Genomic DNA, 23,837 nt, shown 5'->3' with positions numbered 1-23,837 from the left:
GGTACCCCAAGGGCACACCCTTGGATTGCCACCTTGTGGTATATAAACACTACCAAGTGGTGTGATTTTTCCAATGTGGGACTCAAAGAGCCTTTTTTCAATTCACACTACACATGGTTCTAACAAATGTGTTTACTTCAATACCAAGTTTCCTCTTATTCCTTCATCATGTTCCAACAACATTTTTCAACTATATTAACTAATATTACCCTGATTCATAATTTTTCTTAAAAAAAACTAATATCACCCAATTTCACCCAAACTTCTTATAAAACTATGTTTTTTAAAAAAATCACCCAAACTTGAGTGCTCCACCTAGGGAGACTCCATTTATCCTGTCCACTTGACGATGATGGACACGTGGCAAAAATAGATCAAATGGTTGAAATTTAAAGGGTCGAATTAAATATTGATTTAATAAAAACAAAAAACAAAAGAAAGAAGGAGCGTGTATTGTTCTTGTTTCTCTGACTCCTCTTCCTCTTCATCTCGCCGTCGCTCCATCTGATTTTGTGGTGTGGTGGTGAGTCACTTCTCTTCTCTTCCAATTTCCAATATACCGTAGGGCAAGCAATTTCGGGTTTTAGAATCGTTAGAGGTTAGAGTGTGTGTGAGAGAGATGCAACACCGGCATAAGCTTCTAATACTGTACGCAACTGAAACCGGCAATGCATTGGATGCTGCTGAACGTCTTGCTCGTGAAGCTGAGCGAAGAGCCTGCCCCATCAACATTCTTTCTCTCCATCAATATGATCCTGTATGATTTCCTTTCAGTTTTCCCTTTTTCAATGTTGAGTTTTGTTCAAAATATTCTCTTGATATCGAAGTTCAAATTTTTGCTAACGGGTTGCCTTGTTCACAGAGTCTGTTACCGCAGGAAGAGGCTGTGATTTTTGTGGTTTCTACCACTGGCCAGGGTGATACCCCTGATGCTATGAAGGTAGCTTCCTTTAAAACCACTCTTATACTTTGTTTAGGGTTAAATATGTTTAGTCCTATAAAAATTACATTTTTATAGTGTCCCAAACACATATTTAGTTCATACAAATTACAAAACTATATCTTAACTAACAGCATGCAGTTTGTAATTATAGATTAGAGACTGAAAAATTGGTACATGACTAAATATAAAATTTGAGATAACTATAGAGACTAAACACATTTAACCCTTTTTTTATTTACATTTTTTACTGCTTTTCATTGCATTATTTGAGGTTGTTTTTCATCCATAGATTTTCTGATTCTTTGTTTGTGGTTCCAGGTCTTTTGGAGGTTTCTTCTTCAGAGACACCTAAGCCAACATTGGCTGAAAGGGGTTCATTACGCCGTTTTCGGTTTGGGTGATTCTGGTTATCAGAAGTACAATGTAATCATATTTATTGACTTGTGACTTTTGTATTTAAAAAGTCTTGTGTGTTTCATTTAGTTAGATTGAGTATTGCAGTACTTTTTCAAGTCTTATATTGCTTATTTAAGTACTTCTTGATGCTGAATTGCTGTGAGCTAAATAGGCACCGAATGATATTTTGACAATGAACATAACTTAAAAATTCAATGAATTCAAATTTTATTGTATTGCACATATGTTTATTTGCTTTATTTTCATGTTTTGAATTAAACCTAACTTTTGAACTGTGACAGTTTGTTGCAAAGAAGCTGGACAACAGATTAATGGGCCTTGGAGGAACAACTATTCTAGAAAGAGGCTTGGGAGATGATCAGCACCCTTCAGGGTATGATTATGTTTTATGCTGTCAATTAAGACTTTCTGTTTGATTTAGTAAAATACACATACCTTTGTGCTTGTGGAATATGAAAAGGTTTGATGGAATTGGATTATTGATTTATCCAGAATGTACTCCTTGTCCTTGAGTTTGAATATTCTTGTTTTCAGTAGTTGGTATCCATTCAAGTGTGTGAATACGTCTATTCTGTTATTTGATAAATACTTCCTTTGGTGATATGAATCTATCCTACCCATAGGAATTTTGTAATATATCTTGTTACTACTTGATATATGGAGAACTCGGTTATACACAATTAGTACCTTGTTTTTTGTAGTTAGTATTTTTTAACTAATGTACTTTTATTAACTTATTTTTAATCAAAATTTAATATTTTCGTCTTAGTTGCATATTGTAATGTTAAGCACAATCAAACCTGAATTCTTGCCAAATGGTCCAGATGCTTTTATTAACTAAAGATATTATGATGTTTTTGTAGCTATGAAGGTACTCTTGATCCTTGGATGTCTTCCCTATGGAGAATGTTAAGCACAATCAAACCAGAATTCTTACCAAATGGTCCAGATGTTTTGATTCAAGATACAGTGTTGCTTGACCAACCTAAAGTCCAAATCACATATCACAATACTGAAACTATTGAGCCACACTTTTCTACTGCCTCAGGTATTACAAACTCGATAAAATTCTTGTTTGGCTTACCAGGTTTTATTAGCAATTATTGTGACATCTAACAGTCTATTTATGTATGTTTCTTTTGTTGTCTACAATTTACCACCCGGATGACTTATCCGATGCATACTGAAGTATTAGCTAGGACAAAATTTGTCGACCCTGTTGCATTCATTATTTCATCACAGACATTTTCTAGAGTCCATGGCAAGTTTTTGGCTGTGCGATGTGTACTTGAATTACTTTTAGTACATTCTTTCCAATTATTGATGCTTAAATTCCAAAGCTTGATTTTTGTCATATTTGAGCATAACACCTTCTCTAGTTGTTTTCTTTTTTAGTTCGCTGTGGTTGTGTTATGTTTTAATTTTGCCCTGCACATTTGTACCCTCATTATTGATTTTAACATTTTAGTTGCTCTTTATATTTGACTAGATTAACATATGATTCTTTCAGATTTAACGAGTCTTGATATTCTTGAGAGTGCTCGTTCAATGCATCCTGGAAATTCATCTTCCGGCAGAAGTGGGCATCCTGACTGCTTTCTTAAGATGGTACTGGATAAAACACTTTATCTTTGGTAGTTTTTCTGCTGACAGACAGTTACGTCTTGGTAGCAGTGATCAAATGTCTTATTCTTTATTTCATGCTGATCATGCAGGCGAATAATCTTCGTCTGACCAGACCAAACTTTGGAAAAGATGTTCGTCATTTTGAATTTGAATTTGTTTCACATGTAAGCTATCCTTTGTCTTCAACCTTATTGTACCTGTCCATTGATGTGTATATTGAATCAAATACCGTGATTTGGATTCTATTTTACTTGCATCATCTTTGTTCTTTGAATTAATGTATGCATTTTGGGTTCCTTAGGCTATTGAGTATGACACTGGTGATGTTCTTGAAATTCTCCCTGGTCAAGATTCCGCTGCAGTTGATGCTTTCATACGACGTTGTAATTTGGATCCTGATTCGTTCATCAGTGTAAGTCTTTTAAGATTAGTTAATGTTTGATTATATTAAAAATATCTTGATCTTAACATATAAAATTTTATATTAATCCTAAGGATTAGTTTTCATATTTGCTTATATTTCATGATTTCTTCCCTTATTTTATTAGGATTAGGAGTCTGGTGATTATCGTGATTAGTTTCAGTATTTGCATAGTATTAGGATTCGCATATATTAGAATAAGTAAGGGTTAGTTCACATCGTATCAATATAATTATACTTTAAGGACTAAACCTATAACTTCAACAGTTAACATTAATGTGGTTCGTTGACCCTCTTCAGCGTTGAAAACCCTATAACCCCACAGATAAATGTATTCTTCAAATATTTTTTCACACATTTAATCAACTAAAAAAACTCTTCTTAATGTGATTTAGAAATAAAAGAAACAAGCCTTTTGATGTTTCTGCCATTACTCAGTGCTTGCAATGTTTTAGAAGCCATGTTCTCCCAGAGTAATTTTCTTCAGCAGAGTAGTAGAATCATGAAGTTGCTGGTGGCAGACACACTCTAGCAAGGCCTGATTAGTTATTATTTGCTGTACAACAGTTATGTATTTGGTGTGGTTATAGATATAGGCACTTCGAGCAATTATGGGGGTGTTTTCTTCTGTTCTATGTAGAACAGACACTTCGTATTGAAGGCATATCTATTGCCCTACACGACACATGGTTGCATTCAATCACTTCCATTTTCTTAAACTATTACTAGTGTCGTGCTTAGTGTTTGTGTGGGTGCTTTAATTTTTGCTACAGTATTTGAAGGAGAGAACTCCTTGTATAATTCTGGTTTATACCTGAATAAATAGTAGCTTTTCCTAATTTTGTGTTTGAACTTTTGAGTTTTATTGTACATACATGCCTTCAACACCATTGACATTTTTTTATTAGATTCATATTATTGTTTGATGGAAGTGTTTGCGATCTTTTCTATTAAGAATTCCCCTAAATTTCAGGTTAGTCCTAGAGAAATGGATGACCACAATGCAGATGGCTCTAGAATACCTGTAAAATTAAGAACTTTTGTAGAATTGACTATGGATGTAGCTTCTGCTTCCCCACGGCGGTATTTCTTTGAGGCAAGATGCTGTATGTTTTACTTTCCTTTTATTTTGTCATTTTAGAAGATAATTACATAATGGAATTTAATATTTTCTCTTTTTTTAAAAAAAATAAATGATTTTCTCTATTTCTCGTATTATATATTCTACTGTTCTTTTTAATTTGCAATTTGCATTAGATGATTTAATTAGTTAATATATAAATTGCCTGAGTTGGTAACATTGTGAAATCAATTATAAATGTATTATTCATGTTTATGGACTTTGGTGTTAATTTATGAAAAACCCATTGTAGCTATCCTCATTCTAGAAAATTGGACTCCTTTCATGCTTGTGCATGATGCTTTTAATCTTCTTGTTACTTCCTCATTAAATGCTAACCTAGCAACAATTTGATGTATCAGGTTATGAGCTTTTTTGCAACAGCTGAACATGAGAAGGAAAGGCTTCAGTATTTTGCTTCGCCGGAAGGAAGAGATGACCTGTACCAATACAACCAGAAGGAGAGGAGAACTGTGCTTGAGGTGAGGTCAATGATTTGTACACTTTACTTCTTTTTTGCTTATAGTCAATTCATTTTTATGCATTGAAGTCTTTATCTAACTGAATTTGGACTCTTTCCTTACTAATGTTAACCAACTTCATATTTTGTAGAAAATACTCCTGATATATTTCAAAGTTGTAATTAGAGTAATTTGCTTAAATAGACTATTATTTGTTTATATAGTCTTTGATTATATGCTTTTACTTTCTTGTTTGTTTCATTAAATCAATTTTATGCATATATTTATTCTATTCTTTTGTGGTAAAAGGTGCTCGAGGATTTTCCTTCTGTACATATGCCACTTGAGTGGCTAATCCAATTGGTTCCTATGCTGAAAACAAGAGCATTCTCCATATCTTCTTCGCAATCAGCTCACCCCGATCAAATACACTTGACTGTGAGTGTGGTGTCCTGGACAACACCTTACAAGAGGAAAAAGAAAGGACTATGCTCCTCATGGCTAGCCGCATTAGATCCCCGTGATGGTATGTACAAAAAAATAGCCAATTGTTGCAGTTTATTTTAAGGCCCGCTTGTTACATATTATAAAAAGTGATTTTGATATTCAATAATTTAAAGATTTTTAAGAAAAACAGAAGCTATTTTGTGCTTGTCAGCTGTAATGAATTTTTTTTTTTTTTAATTCTAGTGATTTTTTCTTTATTTTAAAAAAAAAAGTTTTAACAACAGGTACTTAGTAAAGTAATTTGTTGACGTGTCTTGTTTTACGCAGCCGTCAGTATTCCTGCCTGGTTCCAAAAAGGTTTGCTTCCCACACCATCACCATCACTTCCCCTCATACTTGTTGGACCGGGGACAGGATGTGCACCTTTTCGGGGATTTATTGAGGAAAGGGCAATGCAAAGTAAAACTAATTCCACCGCTCCAATTATGTTCTTCTTTGGCTGTTGGAATGAAGATGGTGACTTTTTATACAAAGACTTTTGGTTGAATCATTCACAGAACAATGGCGTGCTTTCAGAAGCAAAGGGTGGAGGTTTTTATGTTGCTTTCTCTAGAGACCAGCCTGAGAAGGTTTATGTTCAGCATAAGATGAAGGAACATAGTGGAAGGATCTGGAACCTATTAGCCGAAGGAGCTGCTGTTTATATAGCAGGTTCTTCTACCAAAATGCCTACAGATGTAACATCAGCTTTTGAGGAGATTGTATCTAAAGAAAATGAGGTTTCAAGGGAAGATGCAGTTAGGTGGATTCAAGCATTAGAAAAGTGTGGTAAATTTCACATTGAAGCATGGTCTTGAGAGTTTTGCAGGTCTCAAGGAGAGCGAATTTGATCCTCTGCAGCCGCCTTTTGAAGAATTTCCTCTTCATACGACATACTTCGCACAGAAGTACAGTGCAAAATTCATGTTTTTTCCGTCTGAAGTGATACTGAGGGGTGTGGAAATTTCCACTCAAATTTGTAGTTCCAAAATTGGACCTTTGATAATGTAATGCTAGCCAATTTTTACTGATTATTGTTAAGATTATTGTTACATATATGGTTTATGGAAGTGATTTTTATTATTCTATTTATACATTGTAAATACTTGGTTACTTGGTTTATGAAGAATACTATCCATACACACTTGGCTAACAGTGATGAGATTTAATTATACCATCACTACAAATGTGAAAATGATCATTCACAGCAAAGAATCTATTTAGTTCACTGCAAATTGCTTAAAGAAACTAACAATATCAATGAAACATTAATGCTGTTTTCTCTATTACTCCTCTGTTCCAAAATATAAGTCACTTTGGAAAAAAAATTGTACCAAAATGTAAGTTGTTTTACGATATCAATGTATAATTATTGTTGATCTTCCTAAACTACCCTTTTTATTCTCTTTTTCCAAGAAGTTATTAAATCTTTTTTTCTTTTACAAAGCTTTAAATGTTATGTCTCGGTACATGAGATTTTTCTTAAAGAAAATTGTACTTTTGTCCAAGAGATCATATATTTTCTAAATTTCTTTCTTATTTTTCCTACTGCGTGATTTAACTATTTTATAATGTAAATGAGGAGAAGAACACAAAGGGAGGCAACCTTAGGTCGTTTTAGGCAAGCGCGCCTATTATTTTTCGAGTAAATAATATCAATCTATTTTGACTATTGTTTCCATTAAAATAATATCAATCTATTTTGAGTAAATAATATGCTCTTATTTTTCACGGCCTTAAAATTTTATGAGACCATGATTTCTCATAAAAGTTTACGAACGGTGTTTTATAAGTTTTTGTCATTTTACACACTTGCAATACAGGTAGCGAGAGGGGCAGTATGTGAATATCAAGGGGTGCGAAAAGTAAAATTCTTTTGAAAAAATCATGAAAACAAAAGTTTGGCCCATGGCCCAGTTTTCTCACCCACAGACAGGTCCAAATTTAATGTTTTGAAATCCCAATCTCTACTAACATTTCTGTATTGTGCTACTTTTGTTTGTAGGACAAGTTTCGTGTTGTGATTGACATTTCCGATGATGATGATGATGATGATGATGATGATGATTTAGTTATAATCGGTGAAAAACCACCCAGGAAAATTATTAATAAGAGGAAGACCATTTTGTGCAACGATGATGATGTGATTATTGACGTTGACGACGACTCTAACGATGATGATGATGATGATGTAGTCATAATTGGTGAAAAAGTAGTTAATCAAAGTTCAAACCATGCAGCAAATTTCAAAGATGAAATTCTCAACAAATTTTCAAGTTTTAAGCAATTCGATATTGTCAGTGGCGATCCCCCTTCAGACCATGCATTTCTTAGTACCAAATACTTATTGAATGAGGTAAGTAATAACATTTGGCTTTTTGATTGATTGATTGATTGACTTATTATAATATGAGTTTTATTTACAATAATAATGAAATGTCCTAATCCTAATTAAACACACAGCATCAAAAGAATTGGGCTAAAAGAATCCAGAAAGAGTGGAATATTTTGAACAACAGTATGCCAGGTGAGTGAGTTTCTTCACTACTAGCTTAGCTTGTTATATTTTTCATGTAGTAGTAGTAGTAGTAGTAGTAATCAATTTCTTTTATCCGCATCAGATTCAATGTTTGTTCGAGTTTATGAATCAAGGATGGAACTCATGAGGGCTGTCATTATTGGAGCAGAAGGGACTCCTTACCACAATGGTCTTTTCTTTTTAGATATTTGCTTACCTTATGACTTTCCCAATCGACCACCAGTATGTGCCTCATCTATCTTGTCGTCACTCTCTTTTAATTTTAAATGTTACTAACTCTATATTTTTCATGGTAGCAAGTGCTGCTCCACAATCCATGTGCTTCTTCTAAGTTGAATCGAAATATCGGACGTTTTGGCCAATTTTGCCTTAGTCTACTTACCACTTGGAATGGCACGAAGAATGAGCGTTGGCGTCCACGCTCAACAATTCTACAGGTTCTAGTCTCCATACAAGGTCTAGTATTGACTACAGATCCTTGCCTTAATATTGTACCATATGATGGCTATCGTGGATTCCGTAGACGTTCAGAATCATTAAAAGATATGACCCGGACTTACAACCAGAATGTATTCCTTGATTCACTGCGGACAATGATACATGTGATTAGAAGGCCTCTAAAGGTTTGATTCTATTCTTGGTTCAATTTTTTTATATATATAATAATAATAACTAGCAAGTTTTTCTGCCATGTTCATTTGTAGTGCTTGGGTGTTTTAGAAACCATTATTAGTATACTTACTGCACAATACGCCCTTTAAAGTTATATGCTTATCATTAAAATACTTGAAATAAGTTACGCGTACGTACCATAATTAATACAACTAAAACCATATCTCAAGAATACAGTAGAGCATAATGAAATGATCTTCTGCCAAAGAGTGATTGATACTCATAATGAAATTTAACTGTTTGTTATTTTTGGTTTCAGAATTTTGAGAATTTTGTAGTGGGACATTTCCTCAACCGAGCTCATGATATTCTAAGCGAATGCAAGGCATACTTGGAAGGTGTTGAAGTGTGTTCTTTGGTCAAAAGTGAGGGTTGGAAATATGATCGTCAGACTCATAAAAGTTGCCCGGAGCATTTTACGGATGCTTTACGTTGTCTGATGAAAGAGCTTGCCAATGAGTTTGCAAGAATTGGAGCTATGGACTGAAAAACCGCCCATCATGGCACAAAACTCAGCTTGAATGTTGACAATTGATGCAATAATGTTATTTCTTATATCTGTTTTGTTTAGTTGTCATTGCAATGTTTTAAAAACCACACCGAATGGTGAAAAATTTCAGTTATAGTTTAATTGGTTTGAGTTCACCATTGTTAAACCAGATAACAAACACATAAATAAATGAAAAAATAAGAACTTGTTGAACAAATAGTAGTTCAACCAGACTAAGGTACAATCAGAGATCAAACCAATCCACAAATTGGCCGTTTCTTGGTTCGGTCCGATTTTTAAATCACTGGTTTATTGGTGTGCTCATCTGGTCCTCACTGACATCATCTTCCAATCCAAATGTTCATGATGTGTATTCATTTTCTTTGGAAAGTATGTTCTTACAGAATGATTAGTTTGAGACCTTTGTTGATTATTCCATCTAATAGCATGTGAAGAAGGGTGTGCTTTTTCTTCACTCAAATCTTCATTTTCTCTAGCTGCATTAGACTCACTTTTGTGATCATTATTATCATTTTCTCTATTTGCATTTTCCTCCACATTTTCTTTGGAAACTAAATTTGTTGCATTCTTTGGTGTTGGCTTCATTTCATCTCTTGGATTTTGACTTATTTGTGATTCTTCTTTAATATCAATTCTATAGTTTCTTTTTGAAATCACTATATCCTTTTGCTTATGATTTGAGTATTTACTAATCTCAAAAGATGCTAATTCCAAAGCTTGTTGAACAGCAGCAGCAGCATATTTGTTCCTCCTCCTTTCCTCATTCACATCAAATAGATAATTATCCTTAATTACATTTTGATCATCATCATGTTGATTCTCTTCTTCATGCTTAGCATCATTAACACTACTACAATATTTGGTTTCTTCTTCAATCATATTTTGATTAGGATCATGTTGGTTATCTTCTTCATGCTTAGCATCATTAACACTACTACAATTTTTGGTTTCTACTTCATGTTGTCTTTGGTCAACATTCAATTTGTCCTGCAATAGTATACATAAATAATACATGAGAACATGTTTCACTATGGAATATGTCACATCAAAGTTTAGTATGTTTAGATTAACTTATTTGAGCTTATCTACTGATATAAGTCCTGTACGGCTATTTGTGAGAGCTTATGAAAACTGCTTCTGACATGTTCACAAGCGTCCTTATATAGGTTGTTTTCAGCTTATTTTCATAAGCTCTCCATAATAGCTTATTGAAACAACTTACAACTTATATGTAAACATCTTATGATATGTTCATAAGTTGTTTTCAGCTTATTCCCATAAACTCTCAAGGATAACTTATGAAAATAGTCTTATAATCGATATGAAAATAATTTGACTTTATACCAAGCACTTGTGCTATAAGTGCTTAATTAAGTGTTTTCATTTAAGTGTTTTCATTTCTCATTTAGACATGATTTTATTACCTTATTTATCAATGTAGGGTTCTTCTTAATAGGCAAAGTAACTCCAATTTCTGAGGAAATTTTCTTCAGAGCTTCCATTTTGATTTCCAATGTGGGGTGTCTTGATGAAAGCTTTTGTATCATCTACATAATTAAATCAAAGAAAAAATTATTAGAATATTTTGGGATAGTTAATTGAACTCTTGAAATAAAACAAGGTCTCATAAGATTTATATACCTCAGAGTTCACTCCATTAGTTTTATGCAATCTAATAGCATGATCTGCAAATTCTTTACCAAATTTTGAAGTCAAAATCTCTTGTATCTTGTGCAACTCTGGAAATTCTCCACACCTTGATGATGCAAAGATAAGGCTGCATGTTGCTTCCTTGAGATCAAATGGACATTCCCTACAGAAACAAATTTTTGAAGTAACTAAATTAGTAAATTAGGATAGTAAAACAATGTATGTGCCATTAAAAGATAGGACAAACTTTCTCCACTCAAACATGTACACATCTTAAAAAAAGCTCAAATTTCGAGTTGTTTGAAAGTGCTTTCAACCAAGTTTATGTCATCCAGAAGTACATTTCCAAAAACCATGAGACATCGATAGTATTGACACGTCAACACCAGTAATATTTTGTAAAAATTAAAATAATTGAATGTAATTACATGTGTTGGCGTCGTGCAGTATCAGACACTAACAAGCGTCTAACACCTGACATACTTTCAATTTGAAATTGCAATATCGATGCTACATAATTTTCGAAGTATATGTGATCTTTTAGAAAATTTGAGGGTGAATTGTATCTTCCTTAAACAATTCATCACCACAATTGTTTTGGTCATTTGGTGGTTTGTCTAAGATTAACCCCACAATTAAAGAAAAGAAGAGATTAGAAAAACTAACTTGTGATTTTCAAGTACTTGAGCTCTTTCTCTTAGGACATTACAATAATCTTCTATCATGACAAATGCATCCAACATGTTTTGCTCTACAATCCACTGCTCCACCTATTGATAAATAATTAATACATATATTCAAATTAATTAATGCTTGTTTTAACAAAAGAGAAATGTGATTTACCAAGAAGAAGAAGAAGAAGAGGAATATGTAAAAAACATATGTTGGTGAGCTTACCCTAACAAGAGCTTGATCATGGTAACCAAGATTCAGGAGTTGAGAAACATCAGAGAATGCATAAGAAGCTCTAGCTTTGCGATGATTCTTCAAGATAGCAATCCTAGAAATTGCAAGTGATGTCATGTTTTTCAATTTAGAAGTGAAACTTTTTCCAATAAGACCCATAATTTTTCTCACTTTAAGTTATGTAAATATTGGAAATTTGCTAGAAAATTTTGACAATGAGAGGACAATGAATGAGTTTTTGGATAAACAATGAATGAGTTTATGAATTAAAGACTCTTTCTTATATAGCTTCAATGTAAGAATTTGTGTTCAAATTTGACTGTTTCAAATGAACATGTCAATGTTTGTTTATATGTGCATTCGTGCTTCTTATATAGTAATAAAATAATGTAACTCTCCTTAGTACCATAAATATGACTTTTTTTGAATTTATCTAACTTAAACTTTTTTTGTTCTTTCTTTCATGCTTCCTTCTTTTGTTTCATAAACTAAGAAAAAAAAATATATAATTTATTGGCATGAGTGGGGACTATAATACTATGTTTATAATGAAGTCAAGTTGGAATTGACCACTTTGCCCAAGACTAGTTGTTTCAAAGGTCAAAATTGTTATATAGTTGTTTTTTGTTTTATTATATGGATAAATAATTTGGATAATTTAATGTTGTCGTATTAGGTTGAACAGGTTGTAATGTTGTATAAAAAGGTTGGTTTGGTGAGCCATCATCACAAGTATTTACCAAATGTTGAAAAATTGACCATATCATATAATGTGGCTGCTTAGGGAATAAAGGAAGCCATGTGCACACTGTTACCAAAGAAATTAAAATATGAACTTTTCTTTAACTTTATAATTTATCAAAATATTTTCTCCTCCTACACAAGTAATATACTGTAAAAGAGTAATAATCACTCAAAATACTTTGAAGTACATTTAGATATATGCTTATAAAATATATTTTTTTGGTATAAGAGTAACTTTTTTTATTTTCATATGAAATAATTTATTTAAACTTATTTATTATCCCTAAGTACTAATGAAAATATTTGGTGGGAATTATCAAATTGGCTTATGATACAAACCTTATGGTTAACTCATGAATTACACTTGAAGGTATTAAGTTGCTGTTGGATAAGGAGTTTGACCAATTGAATTAGACTTGAAGGTAGTTGTGGAAATTGAATATAAGTAGAATACTATAATTAATATTTTTAGATGAAGAATTTAGATTGTAGTGTATGTTTGGTATGACAGTACGTGTGTTTGTAGAAATCAACGTGGCAATGTGATTATTTTCAATTTGTTATTTTTATGGAAATTGGAAATATGTATCATTGATGTTTTAGATTGAAGAATTTATATTGTATTGTAGATTGGTATCACGGTTGGAAAGGAAACTCGCTAAACCTAAAAGCTTATTTTCAAAATCACCATTGACAAAAATATTATAAGGTGGAATCCTCGATCGACGCTTATTAAACATTGATTCGACTGCGCTATTAAAAATAGGCTTATAGTCTTTCATGGAATCCTCGCGATTTTCAAAACTATTTTTAGGTTCACCTTGTAAGGCTTACTATTTTCAAAATTATAAAAATAGTTTTCTAAAAATAATTAGAAGTATATAGCTACTAAAAATTTCTCAGTGTATTTTAAAATGTTTGTCTAATTTAATTCTTTACAAAAATGCAAATAATTTTTTTAGAGAAAGCTAATTTTTCATGAAAAAAATGAAATATAAATAGGATGGCATAACCATTTTCTGTGTTTCTTTTTTGGATAGATTTTCTATGTTATTTTCACCAAAAGAAAAATACTAAGGGAATACCACGCACAAAAATATACAATTGGAGAAGAAATAATATATAAATAAATCTATGGTCTATCCTCAACACGATTCTAATCTCTAGTCAATGGTGTTGAAAAATTTACAGATACTATAGTTCCCAAGACAATAAAAAGTATAAAATATCACTTCTCCAAATAGTTCAGAACACAAATAATTGACACAGAAATACCAGTTAAAGATGAACTAGAATTTTGACTAATCATCAAACTCATTTTGGTGATCCAATAGATAGTTGGCTGCAAGATCCTCATTTTTATTGCAAGCAAAGAACACCTCCAACACGAGATCTCTATCAAATCCCATATCTTCAAGCTGCAAAAATGTCCTAGTCAGTATTTTATTTTTATAGAAAAGGGGGCTGAGGAACTGTCATCGTTATATTAATGTGCAAGAGCACAAACAGATAAAATTCAAGCAGGGCATATATATCACAAAAATACAGTACAAATATCAGTGAATGCCGAGAAAGATGCAGGAAGGTTTCAAAATACAGTACAAATATGTTCAGAAAAATGAGGTTTATAAGTCAAGGGATTCTCCCTCCTAATAGACTAGTATTTTAAATTGGGCTCTTTATTTATTGTTTATGATATAATGGCATGCAAGTTTGAAACATTGGAGAACTTTCATAAAACTCCTAAAGCTATTAAGCAAGACAAGCAGCTTACCCGTTGAATGGCCTCATTCTCTTCTGGGGTGATAGTGATGGTGTTAGGCGCAAGAGAACCCAACTGACCCTCTAGGTTCCTGGTCATACAAATACAACAAATAGAGTGAGCAATCAAAATGTTTGAAAAATTTATACAATATATAATGAAATGGAAATGCAAGAAGATTAAAATAGTCATATCTTACTCTTCTCCTCCAGGCTCATTTATAAGACGTAAGAAGTCAGCTTGATGGTCTTGGATGAGCTCCATTAAGTTTGGATTTTGTTTTCCCAGTTCCTGAAGCATAGGCTGCAATGGAAACAAAAATGGTTCATGATGTCCTAGAAAATTATAGTAATGGGGTCTACAAGTACAAGTGATACCTGCAAGATTTGAGGGTTTGCTTGCACCATTGTTCTCAATGCTTGGAACTGAAATGTCAAAGAAAAATAAGTAAGATAATAATTAAAATTAAAATGGTGGTTAGCTTCTTTGTAGAAAACACAATTAAACTACCTGTTGACTGTTACGCAGGAATTCCAAGTCACCTGCATTTTCATTTGCACCCAAATTGGGAATGCCCTGATTCAAAAAAATAGCCATAATAATTCTAGCACCGTTATTGTTTAAATTTTTATGCATGAGAAAGAGGGGAGGTACACAGTACAAACCTGGGGGAACAAGTTCAGTGGGTTGGTGTTGGGCCCACCAGTAGGCACAGCTGGTTGTGGAGCCTGGACTGAAGGGTTTTCTGCCTGTCCAACATTGGTGGATGCAGCAACTGCTGGAGCTTCAGCTTGTTCGGGGATGCCCTATCAGTTAAATTTTACATGGATGTTAGACCCAAAAAAAAATGTCAACTCTGTAAACAAAATACATTATTGATACATTATTTATCCATTCTAAAGTTTATGAAATTAATACAAAAATCATAACCACTTCACTACAAATACATACAAACAACAAACTACCAATTAACAGCAAAAAGGCAGAAACACCATATTGTGTGGGTGTAGAGACTTACAGAATAGAGATATTCAACAGCTCTTTCAGGATTGTTAAATGCAGCTCGAAGAGCGCGGATCACAGTATCCCGATCCCAACTTCCTCCCCCCATTTCTAGAATCTGCTGAATAGTTGATTCTAAATTACTTCCAGCAAGGAGATTAGATTCTGCTTGGCCATACGTGTTGGACACCACACTGCAATAAACAGTATATACAAAAATTATATGAGCTCACAAAATGGTAATACATATATAGGATAGGACCAATAAAGAGAGCTCCAGTTCATATGTTTTTCAGCATAAAAGTATCAGATGGTCAATAATAGAGAGAATAGGTGATAACTGATAACAATTAAGACACTATCTAGTATCTACACAAGAAGGGAGCCACAGAGGGCACAGGTTCCAGATAGCCACAAATCATCAACGATATTCATGTACTGACGAAATTTCAAAAGCCATGATAATAGAGAAAATGCAGATACTTACTTAGTGGGAGGAGTTACAGCAGGAGCTTGCTCAGGATTGGATTCTCCCCTGAAAGGTGAGAAAAATAAAAGAATGTTACATGAAAACTAAATAAGAACATTCATCATGCTGAAACTATGAAGCCACAAAATACAATATGAACACATACTGTCTGGCAGTAGAAGCAGGAGGCTGAGGTGTTGATGAAGGAGGCAAAGAACTTGCAGCTGGGGCAGCCTAGATATAAGAACAATGAGATTTCACAGTGGTCAACAGGTGAAATAAAAACAAAACCTAAATAGTCATGCAAAATTGAATACTATGAAAATACTATAAATTTTAAATAAAAAACATGGTGCCTTCCTATGGGATGTAACATTTTCAACAAAAGACACAATCCACGTCCAATAGTACTAGAACCAAACATATTATATCATATACTCTTACTACAAGACGAAAACGCCAACACAAGAACATAAACACGCAATTGCTGAGAGTACTTGACAAAATAATAACACTTTAAATCATTAACCGAATCATAGCGATATCGATCAACTGTAAAGATAGTAAAGACTAAAGACATCAATCTCTAAGTTTGTTAAAGAACTTCATGAAGGAATGTTATGACAATTCAACCTAATGGTAACAAAGTGCAATAAAAAAATTATATAAAATAACTAACAAGCAAAATGTAAGTGTAAAATTTGAACTTACTGGGTTTGAGGGTGCAGATGAAGCAGCTGAGGCTCCACTTGATGATACCTTATTCTGCAATGAGCAGGTTGATACAAAAGTTTAGCAATAAACCAATGGACACAATTTTTCAAATTAGCTATCTCTCAACACATCTATCATTTTTCTTGCTCTCTCTCTAAAAGGAAGCAATAGAAGCAATTCTTTTTCTGTTTTCAATACATCCATTGCCACCTCACACGTGGTAAAATTCAATAGAGTAGTAATAACTGACGACTGTCAAGCTACCAGTCTCCAATCTCTTGGAGCAAGAAAACAATGAGAGAAGGTTGAAAGTAGAGCATAGCTCGTTTTCTCTCCAACCCACACATTTACACATCAAAAACTCATAAAAAATGTCTTATTATCAGCATTAATCATTGAAACACAATAGAATTTTTTTTAAAAGATCAGCATTGTTAGTGTAAATCGGTTTTACACTGACATCCAAAAAAATCACTTTTTTGTAACTTCAGTTTTTAAATTGATGGTATGACATAGAATAACAGAAGCTTCTCATTGGATGACAGTGTAAAACTGATTTTCACCGACAGTGTATGCCCACATGGGAAAATTGAAGCTTTCTCATTGGATGAAAGTGCATTTACAATATTTTAAAAAAAATTAAATCATTTAAAGCAAAACAACACGGTGCAAGCTAAGCACTATCAAGTGGTATGTTCAACACAAATTGAATTAGGGATTGGACATGGCATGTGTGTTTAACTATCCTTGCTTTCTAGCTTCTCCAGTAAATTAATTTGTGTGTGTGTGTGTGCGGGTGCCCGTTTAACTATCGTGCTTTCTAGGTTCTCAAATTCAATTAATTGAAATACTAATACCTAGCTTCCCAAATTCAATTAATTAAGATACTTAAAACCATGCTTAAAAATAAAACTAAATAAACAATCCAATCATAAAAATAATATCATAATCATCATCACCACCTTGCTCAACATGATCACAACAAAACTATTCTCAGCAACTTGATTTTCTTCCAAAGTAGTTTCATCCTTAAGCACTTTCCCTTGATGAATAAGCATTTGTTGTGGAGCAGGATAAATAGCAGCACCTTGCACTACCTCTATATTCTTCTTCACATCACCAACCTAATATCAACCAACATCAATATCAATAACAATACACCACAAAAAAATAATATTAAAATCTCTCAATTCAAATATTCAATTGCATTATACACAAACAAAAACCTGCAACAAACTCTCTAAACAAATAATTAAAAATAAAATAATTAATTAAAACCTAAAAAATTGAATTGGATTAAGTGTGTTGTGGAATTATTACCGTATCTTTAGGGTTCACTTGGATCTCAAAGTGAGTCCCTTTGAGAGTCTTGACGTTAATCTTCATGTTTCGATTTTCCGATCAGAAATCACCACCGCACACGGCGGAGCAGTGGGTTTTGCTTCGTTTTGGGGGAAAACGCAGACACGAAGCAAAAGTTTGGAATTGAAAGTGCTTCACTCTTTTTTTCTTCTTTTTATATGCGTAGATTGAGTTATATCCTGTGAGCGCGACCACGGTAAGGGTAACTCTGATGAATCTGTGGTGACACGTGGTGGATAGTAGGGGAATATTTGGTGTCGAAATGTGATTGGACAGAGGGAAATATTGCTTTTTTGGTTGATACGTTAGGGATTTCAGATTGATTGCGCTAGATTTTGGATTTCTTTTCCTTTGCTCGTTTTCTAATATTTAATTATTTTTGAATGAAAATCTAATCGATATATTTAAAATTGTCAAAAAAAAAAAAAGAATTGATAATATATTTAATTAAAAAAAATTGACAAAAAAATAAAATTATTGGTAAGTTTAAATAAAGTGGAGCGGGCTAACTTAAATATCTGAACTCAAAATTCAGAACGGCCTTGTTTTTTGACGAGTTGGCAGGTCGCTCCATCACATATTTATTTTTATTTTCTAGCGATAAATTTACTAGTTAATTTGTTTCAATTCACCAAATCTTATAACAATATCAACGTTATTCTTCAACATAAAAAAATCTTAAAATAAAACAAAGCGCTGATAAAAATTTAACAACATTAAAATATACGTTTATATTGCAATCTTAAGATGAGGTGAATTAGGTTTTAAGATTTTTTTGTTATTTTAAAGATGTTATTCTTTTTTCTTAAAAATTTATGATGAATGTATGAACTGTATGCAGAAATACACAAATGCAATGTTATCTTTCCTTGAGTTATTTTCTAGTTGATAAAACATTAAACGAAATTATATTTTTGATTTTGGGATGTACTTTGAGATTGTGAAGGATATTTTTAATTTTAATGCATTGAACAATCCAGTGATAAGTCCATCTCATATTGGTGAAATCTCGAAATTTGCCTACTAAACATGGCTAAATTAAACGCTTGAATACTTCGGAACCTGATTACTATTTTTTTTTTATAGTGAAATTGTATTTTTAGTCCCTAACTTTTACAAAGTTATGATTTTGATCATCTAACTTTCATAGTAGCAGTTTTGACTTTTAACTTTAGCTCTCATTGTAAAAGGTTGACCCTCCGACTAATTTTGACATGTCATGTGAACATAACTATACTATACCTCTATATATAAGGATCCTCAAATAAATTATATCCAGCATGACTCACATTCCATTGAAGCCAACACATCAACAACTTTATTTGCCTCGCGATACACACGTCGGATACAAACATCTCACTCCTCTTGAAGCAAGTAACCGATTCTTTTAACCAAACTCCGACTCCCACTAGCTTCCAATATTCTCTCCCTCAAGGTTTCTCACAACCGTTAAAGAAACATTCCTTAAATCTCTTTGACTAGCTAGACAAAGCCCTTCATATGCCCCCCATAGTTCAGCAAAAAAGACGTTTGAGGTACCAATATTTTTTGCAAAGCCTCCAATCCAAACTCCACGATGATCTTTCAAAACACCACCACACCCAGTTGTTCCGTGTAACCATGTTGCACTACACCATCCGTGCACTGCACCATCCGTGTTAATACTGAACCAAGAAGACATCGAAGCTTTCCATCGAACATTAACTGTAATACGACGGCTTTTCCATCGAACATTCCTTAATTATGGTCAAATTTTTTCTCCTTGTTCTCTCATAAGACCATATTTTTTCTCCTTGTTCTCTCATAAGACCATAACCAAAAATGATAACATGTACGTAGCCCAAAAAACTTTCCAATCAATACCTCCTTCCAGAACCTGCTGCTGCATTAAGATCCATATTCTGTTGAAACCCATCATGATGACAAGTAAAGAAAGCTACACAGTACTACTGTGTACAGGGAAATTCATCATTTTTTTTCTAACTCATCTCCGATGAGAAGGAACACTCAAAGTAGCCTTATATGTGTTGTTGTAAAAAATTCGGTTATTAAAAATATGGATAAATGGCCCATGCAGGTCTCGAACCTGCGACCTTCGCGTTATTAGCACGACGCTCTAACCAACTGAGCTAATGGGCCACTGATTTTAATTTCAAATTTTGTAGTTTTAATTACTTATTCGAAAAATTGGGTTATCATTTGCTTAAGCACTAATTAATGCCTATACCATTAGGTTAAGTGAACTACAAACTGAATTATTAGATTGATCTAATAGTGAAAAATTTCGGTAGTATGTTTAATTCCCAAATTTAAATATCATTGGCTCCATTGTACACAAAAAAAAAAGTTAAGTCAACTACCAATCAAAACCATCAATCCAAGGCAAACCGATTTGTGTCAAGATTACTCAAGAAATGACGTGTTAAAAATTCCATATCAAATATAAAATGTCATGAACATAAATAAATTTATAAGTAGACAATCATCACCTTAATTACAAGTCGGTTTTGTAATAAGGTTAACCCAAATTCTAAGTGGATGAAAGACTCCAAGCATCTTATGATGATTTTTTGGCATGGTCGGAATATTAATGCAAATAATCTTACTCATGTGTTAACTAAAGGGGTTGGTTTCACTTGGAATAATGGAAGAATTGGTCATGACATTGTTGATCTTAGATTAGATAGGTCTATTTGCAAACGAGAGTTTGATCGTTTGTTGCTTAAAAAAACAATAGTTTGATCATTGGACGGTGAATAGATACCCGAAACATGTTGGGGATACACGATTCCCGTTGAATATGGATTTGGGGTTATACTTTTTATTACTGCTCGAATTTGGGATGAGTTTGGGAAAACCAAAAATTTATAGGTTTGAGTTTGGGGAGGGCAAAATTCATCCCCGTCCCATTGCCATGGCTATAGAATGTTCAATCTTCCAACATAAAATAAGGACTCATAGACCAATTTGTAAAGCTTGGATTCATCGTGTTATAAAAGTCTAATTTCTTTCGTTAGACTCAACCCTGGTGGCGGTTATAAGTGTACTAGTTTGTGTAATCAAAATATCAATGATTCAAGCAAGAAGAAGAAGAAAAAAAAAAACCAAAGACTCCATTCAACTCATATACACACATTTAGTAGATATACACAAACTTAATATTATAAAGAAAACCTTCTATAGAAATCATGAACACCATTTATCACAAAATCTAATGAACTAACAAAAATATAAAAACCCGTACAAAATGGTACGTAGTGCCAATTACCAAGCTCTATAATTGGATTACATTGATATAAATTACTTACGTTACATCTATATTAAAAAAAATCAATGTTATAACACCCACCTTCGATTACAAAATCTAGTACAAATTAAGAGGAATAATAGCTAGTTATAAATCTAGTATCTTGTATTTTTAATCAAGTGACTTGTTTTAATTTTCATTTAAAAGGTATATATTATTATAAGCTTTTGTTTTGGCTTTAAAAAAAAAAAAGCTTTTGTTTTGGGTACAATAAGATAGTCGTGTGCTTGAACCTTGAATTGATTGACACTAGAGTAGAGAGTGTTTTGAAGAATTTAAAATATAATATTATTCATATATAAGATGAAAAATAAAAATTCCTTAGAAGATGAAAAATTATAAAAGCAAGTACATATTAATAATTTGAATTTATTTTTTGCATAATTGATTGCAACAAGACAACAAAATCGGTAGAAATCAACCCACCTACAAAATTTTCCCACAGGGAAATGAGACAGCAACTTTTAGTACAAAAACTTGTCTAATTATTTTTTGCAAATAAGAAATGTAATTTTTGTTTGTTCCCATATTTCAAACACCATTTGAATATTTTATATTTGTATTTCCAAATGCTTGAGTTGTCTCCTCTAGAAATGTCTTGACAATCTCAATGCATGGCTTAACCACAATCTCTTGATGCAAATGTTTGTAATCTTCTTCTCCCTTTAAAAGAGCATCAAACACTTTTGTAGAATCAATTTTGTTCATCTTCCATCCAAGATTATTAACCATATTATGGATCTTGGAGAGTTGATTTTCAGCCAATTTCCAAGTGTTTTGTTTGATATTTTTAATCCCTTCTTGTAGTATATTTTCCTTCTGAGCCTTATCAATATCTTTTTTATTTTCTATCTCAAAATAATAATTGAGCTCAGGAACCCCAATAGCCCTTCTAATCCCCACTTCACAATTTGCTCCAGGCACAAAAAATTCTCTAATCTCATCCACCAACCCTTCCTCAACCATTTCATCAACTCTTTTGTCTAAATATTGAAACAAAATAGGCAAAGACACATCGGTCCAAATGAAACAACAATCATATTTTGAACAAAATGCACTATCAACCAATTTTTGTAGGTAAGAATTTGACCCTCCTACAATAATAGGTAGGTGCCCATTTTCAATTATGAGATCTAGAGCTTCAAGCACATGCTTGCAAAAATCATTCACAGTGAAGTCATAATCAGGATCATCGACAATGCCTAACATGTGATGTGGAATCGAACAACGTTCGGATTCTGGTACCTTGTTAGTGACAATGTCAAGACCCTTGTAGACTTGAATTTTGTCAGAGTTGATGATTTGAGAGAGGAATTGAGTACCTAAATTGATGGAAAGTTTAGTTTTTCCAGTTCCAGTTGCACCCATTATGAACAAAACCTTCTTTTTTTCCGCTAATGTTGAGGATGTGTTAGCCATTGGTACTTTTTATGTAAATAAATCTGAAGAAAAAACAACACATGAAAAAAATGATTAAAACCAGTAAAAATAAATTAAACCAGAATGAAAATATATTGTTTCTAGCTATCTTCTTACTACCTCCGTCCCTAAGCAACTTATAACTTTGGACGGAGGGAGTACCATAAATAAAATATAAATCAACTTACATTTTTGTTTTGTTTGTGTGATGGTTGAAGCGAACTCGGTTATGCTATATAGTGCTCTCAAGAAACCATGTAGTAAATATTATAATATTATAATAAAGTATTAATAGTAACTTTTTAAAAATTAATAATTAAGAAAGGATTTTTTTAGAAATTCTTTTTAGCTAAATATTAATATTTAACTAAAACTATTCAATATGCTACAAAAATATAAAACTAAAACAATTCAATATAATTTCCAATCAAAAAATTAATTTTTGGTCAAGAGTCAAGAAACTTTTTAATATTAATATTATTAATTTACTATAAATGAAATTTTAACGTTGAATAGTATTATTGATTACACTTTGTTAATTTGACTTTTTTAATATTAATATTATTAACCTACTATAAATGCAATTATAACTTTGAATAGTATTATTGAATACATATTCTTTTGACAAAATTATTAAATACATTTAGAAAATATTTTTTTTTTACATTTATAGAAGTTAATAATATATATTAATATTTAAGGTACATTGTACTTTTATCTAAATTTTATAGATTAATAATATTAATATTTGGTACATTGTACTTTTACCTAAATTTTAAAGCAAGACGTTGCATAGTTTTGACTATATTATCAATCTTTATTGTATATGTATTTTATTTTAGTGTTAAAAATGTTTTTAGTTCCGATAAAATGATAAAATTTTAAGTTTTGTCTTTAGTTAATTTTTATTAAATTTTTAGTTCCTCAAAAATTATCATGCACCCAGTTTTAGTCCCTACTGTTAAGTTAACATATATTTTTCAATGATTGTTTTGCAGGAATGTTTAGAGCATCATAAAAAATCTGATTTCTAGGTCGTAATTTTTGTTACTTTTATCTTGAATATTTGTCATTTAATAAAAATCTATATTTAATTTATAACTTGTTAAAAATTCTAAAGTTTAGTAAATAAATTTTATATGATATTTGAAAACATGCTTATAAAAAATCATTAAAAAATTTAAGATTTTAGTGATAATTAAACTAATTTAGTTTTAGTCCTAGTTTTAGTAGGACTAAAACTATGTGCAAGAAAGTTTTTATAAGGACTAAAAATATAATAAAAATTAAGTAACGATTAAACTTA

At 32.2% G+C, this 23,837-nt stretch overlaps 5 protein-coding genes and 1 non-coding gene across 7 annotated transcripts; 2 read left to right on the top strand and 4 right to left on the bottom strand.

Moving 5' to 3' along the window:
- Positions 1-432: 432 nt before the first annotated feature.
- LOC123890741 (NADPH-dependent diflavin oxidoreductase 1) lies at positions 433-6,562 on the top strand. Of its 2 annotated transcripts, XM_045940418.1 has the most exons (12): positions 433-757; positions 863-940; positions 1,262-1,366; positions 1,642-1,733; positions 2,224-2,408; positions 2,871-2,968; positions 3,076-3,150; positions 3,288-3,398; positions 4,381-4,503; positions 4,890-5,009; positions 5,298-5,514; positions 5,763-6,562. In XM_045940418.1, exons 1-12 carry the CDS (start codon positions 620-622, stop codon positions 6,290-6,292), a joined length of 1,872 nt encoding a protein of 623 aa, XP_045796374.1. In that variant the 5' UTR covers positions 433-619; the 3' UTR covers positions 6,293-6,562. The 2 variants fall into 2 exon arrangements, with proteins under 2 accessions (XP_045796374.1, XP_045796375.1); XM_045940419.1 differs by lacking the exons at positions 433-757; positions 863-940; positions 1,262-1,366; ... (3 more) ...; positions 3,076-3,150; positions 3,288-3,398 and having other exon boundaries at positions 4,379-4,513.
- A 666-nt stretch (positions 6,563-7,228) lies between these two features.
- LOC123892168 (putative ubiquitin-conjugating enzyme E2 38) lies at positions 7,229-9,209 on the top strand. Its single transcript, XM_045941989.1, has 6 exons — positions 7,229-7,312; positions 7,480-7,830; positions 7,938-8,001; positions 8,096-8,235; positions 8,310-8,636; positions 8,945-9,209. The coding sequence occupies exons 1-6, from the start codon at positions 7,229-7,231 to the stop codon at positions 9,170-9,172; spliced, it is 1,194 nt and encodes a 397-aa protein (XP_045797945.1). The 3' UTR covers positions 9,173-9,209.
- An 82-nt stretch (positions 9,210-9,291) lies between these two features.
- On the bottom strand, positions 9,292-12,156 carry LOC123890740. The gene is made up of 5 exons (XM_045940417.1): positions 11,744-12,156; positions 11,513-11,616; positions 10,838-11,009; positions 10,621-10,743; positions 9,292-10,183 (listed from the first exon to the last, which is right to left on the bottom strand). Exons 1-5 carry the CDS (start codon positions 11,909-11,911, stop codon positions 9,497-9,499), a joined length of 1,254 nt encoding a protein of 417 aa, XP_045796373.1. The 5' UTR covers positions 11,912-12,156; the 3' UTR covers positions 9,292-9,496.
- A 1,439-nt stretch (positions 12,157-13,595) lies between these two features.
- On the bottom strand, positions 13,596-18,009 carry LOC123890739 (ubiquitin receptor RAD23d-like). Its single transcript, XM_045940416.1, has 12 exons — positions 17,764-18,009; positions 17,406-17,567; positions 16,441-16,494; positions 15,896-15,963; positions 15,748-15,795; positions 15,277-15,454; positions 14,924-15,064; positions 14,769-14,834; positions 14,636-14,683; positions 14,458-14,561; positions 14,271-14,349; positions 13,596-13,914 (listed from the first exon to the last, which is right to left on the bottom strand). Exons 1-12 carry the CDS (start codon positions 17,827-17,829, stop codon positions 13,798-13,800), a joined length of 1,131 nt encoding a protein of 376 aa, XP_045796372.1. The 5' UTR covers positions 17,830-18,009; the 3' UTR covers positions 13,596-13,797.
- A 1,861-nt stretch (positions 18,010-19,870) lies between these two features.
- Positions 19,871-19,944, bottom strand: TRNAI-AAU. The gene has a single exon. It is a non-coding gene; the product is annotated as a tRNA-Ile (tRNA).
- Positions 19,945-21,643: 1,699 nt separating this feature from the next.
- Positions 21,644-22,531, bottom strand: LOC123892167 (adenylate isopentenyltransferase 7, mitochondrial-like). The gene has a single exon (XM_045941988.1). The coding sequence runs from the start codon at positions 22,529-22,531 to the stop codon at positions 21,644-21,646; it is 888 nt and encodes a 295-aa protein (XP_045797944.1).
- Between the last annotated feature and the right edge of the window lie 1,306 nt (positions 22,532-23,837).

The sequence above is a fragment of the Trifolium pratense genome, linkage group LG6, assembly GCF_020283565.1.
Source record: "Trifolium pratense cultivar HEN17-A07 linkage group LG6, ARS_RC_1.1, whole genome shotgun sequence".
NCBI lineage: Eukaryota > Viridiplantae > Streptophyta > Magnoliopsida > Fabales > Fabaceae > Trifolium > Trifolium pratense.
Note: the sequence above shows the minus strand (reverse complement) of the source record. Positions and strands in the feature narration are given on the sequence as shown.

Coding starts and splice junctions, on each gene's coding strand:
- LOC123890741 (XM_045940418.1), top strand. CDS start 620: ATGCAACACCGGCATAAGCTTCTAATACTGTACGCAACTGAAACCGGC. Junction 1,734..2,223: donor GATGATCAGCACCCTTCAGG/GTATGATTATGT, acceptor ATGTTTTTGTAG/CTATGAAGGTACTCTTGATC. Junction 2,409..2,870: donor ACACTTTTCTACTGCCTCAG/GTATTACAAACT, acceptor TGATTCTTTCAG/ATTTAACGAGTCTTGATATT.
- LOC123892168 (XM_045941989.1), top strand. CDS start 7,229: ATGATTTCTCATAAAAGTTTACGAACGGTGTTTTATAAGTTTTTGTCA. Junction 8,002..8,095: donor TTTGAACAACAGTATGCCAG/GTGAGTGAGTTT, acceptor TATCCGCATCAG/ATTCAATGTTTGTTCGAGTT. Junction 8,236..8,309: donor ACTTTCCCAATCGACCACCA/GTATGTGCCTCA, acceptor TTTTCATGGTAG/CAAGTGCTGCTCCACAATCC.
- LOC123890740 (XM_045940417.1), bottom strand. CDS start 11,911: ATGGGTCTTATTGGAAAAAGTTTCACTTCTAAATTGAAAAACATGACA. Junction 11,617..11,743: donor ATGATCAAGCTCTTGTTAGG/GTAAGCTCACCA, acceptor ATTTATCAATAG/GTGGAGCAGTGGATTGTAGA. Junction 10,744..10,837: donor CTAATGGAGTGAACTCTGAG/GTATATAAATCT, acceptor TTAATTATGTAG/ATGATACAAAAGCTTTCATC.
- LOC123890739 (XM_045940416.1), bottom strand. CDS start 17,829: ATGAAGATTAACGTCAAGACTCTCAAAGGGACTCACTTTGAGATCCAA. Junction 15,796..15,895: donor CCTGCTTCTACTGCCAGACA/GTATGTGTTCAT, acceptor CTCACCTTTCAG/GGGAGAATCCAATCCTGAGC. Junction 14,562..14,635: donor CAAACCCTCAAATCTTGCAG/GTATCACTTGTA, acceptor TTTCCATTGCAG/CCTATGCTTCAGGAACTGGG.
- LOC123892167 (XM_045941988.1), bottom strand. CDS start 22,531: ATGGCTAACACATCCTCAACATTAGCGGAAAAAAAGAAGGTTTTGTTC.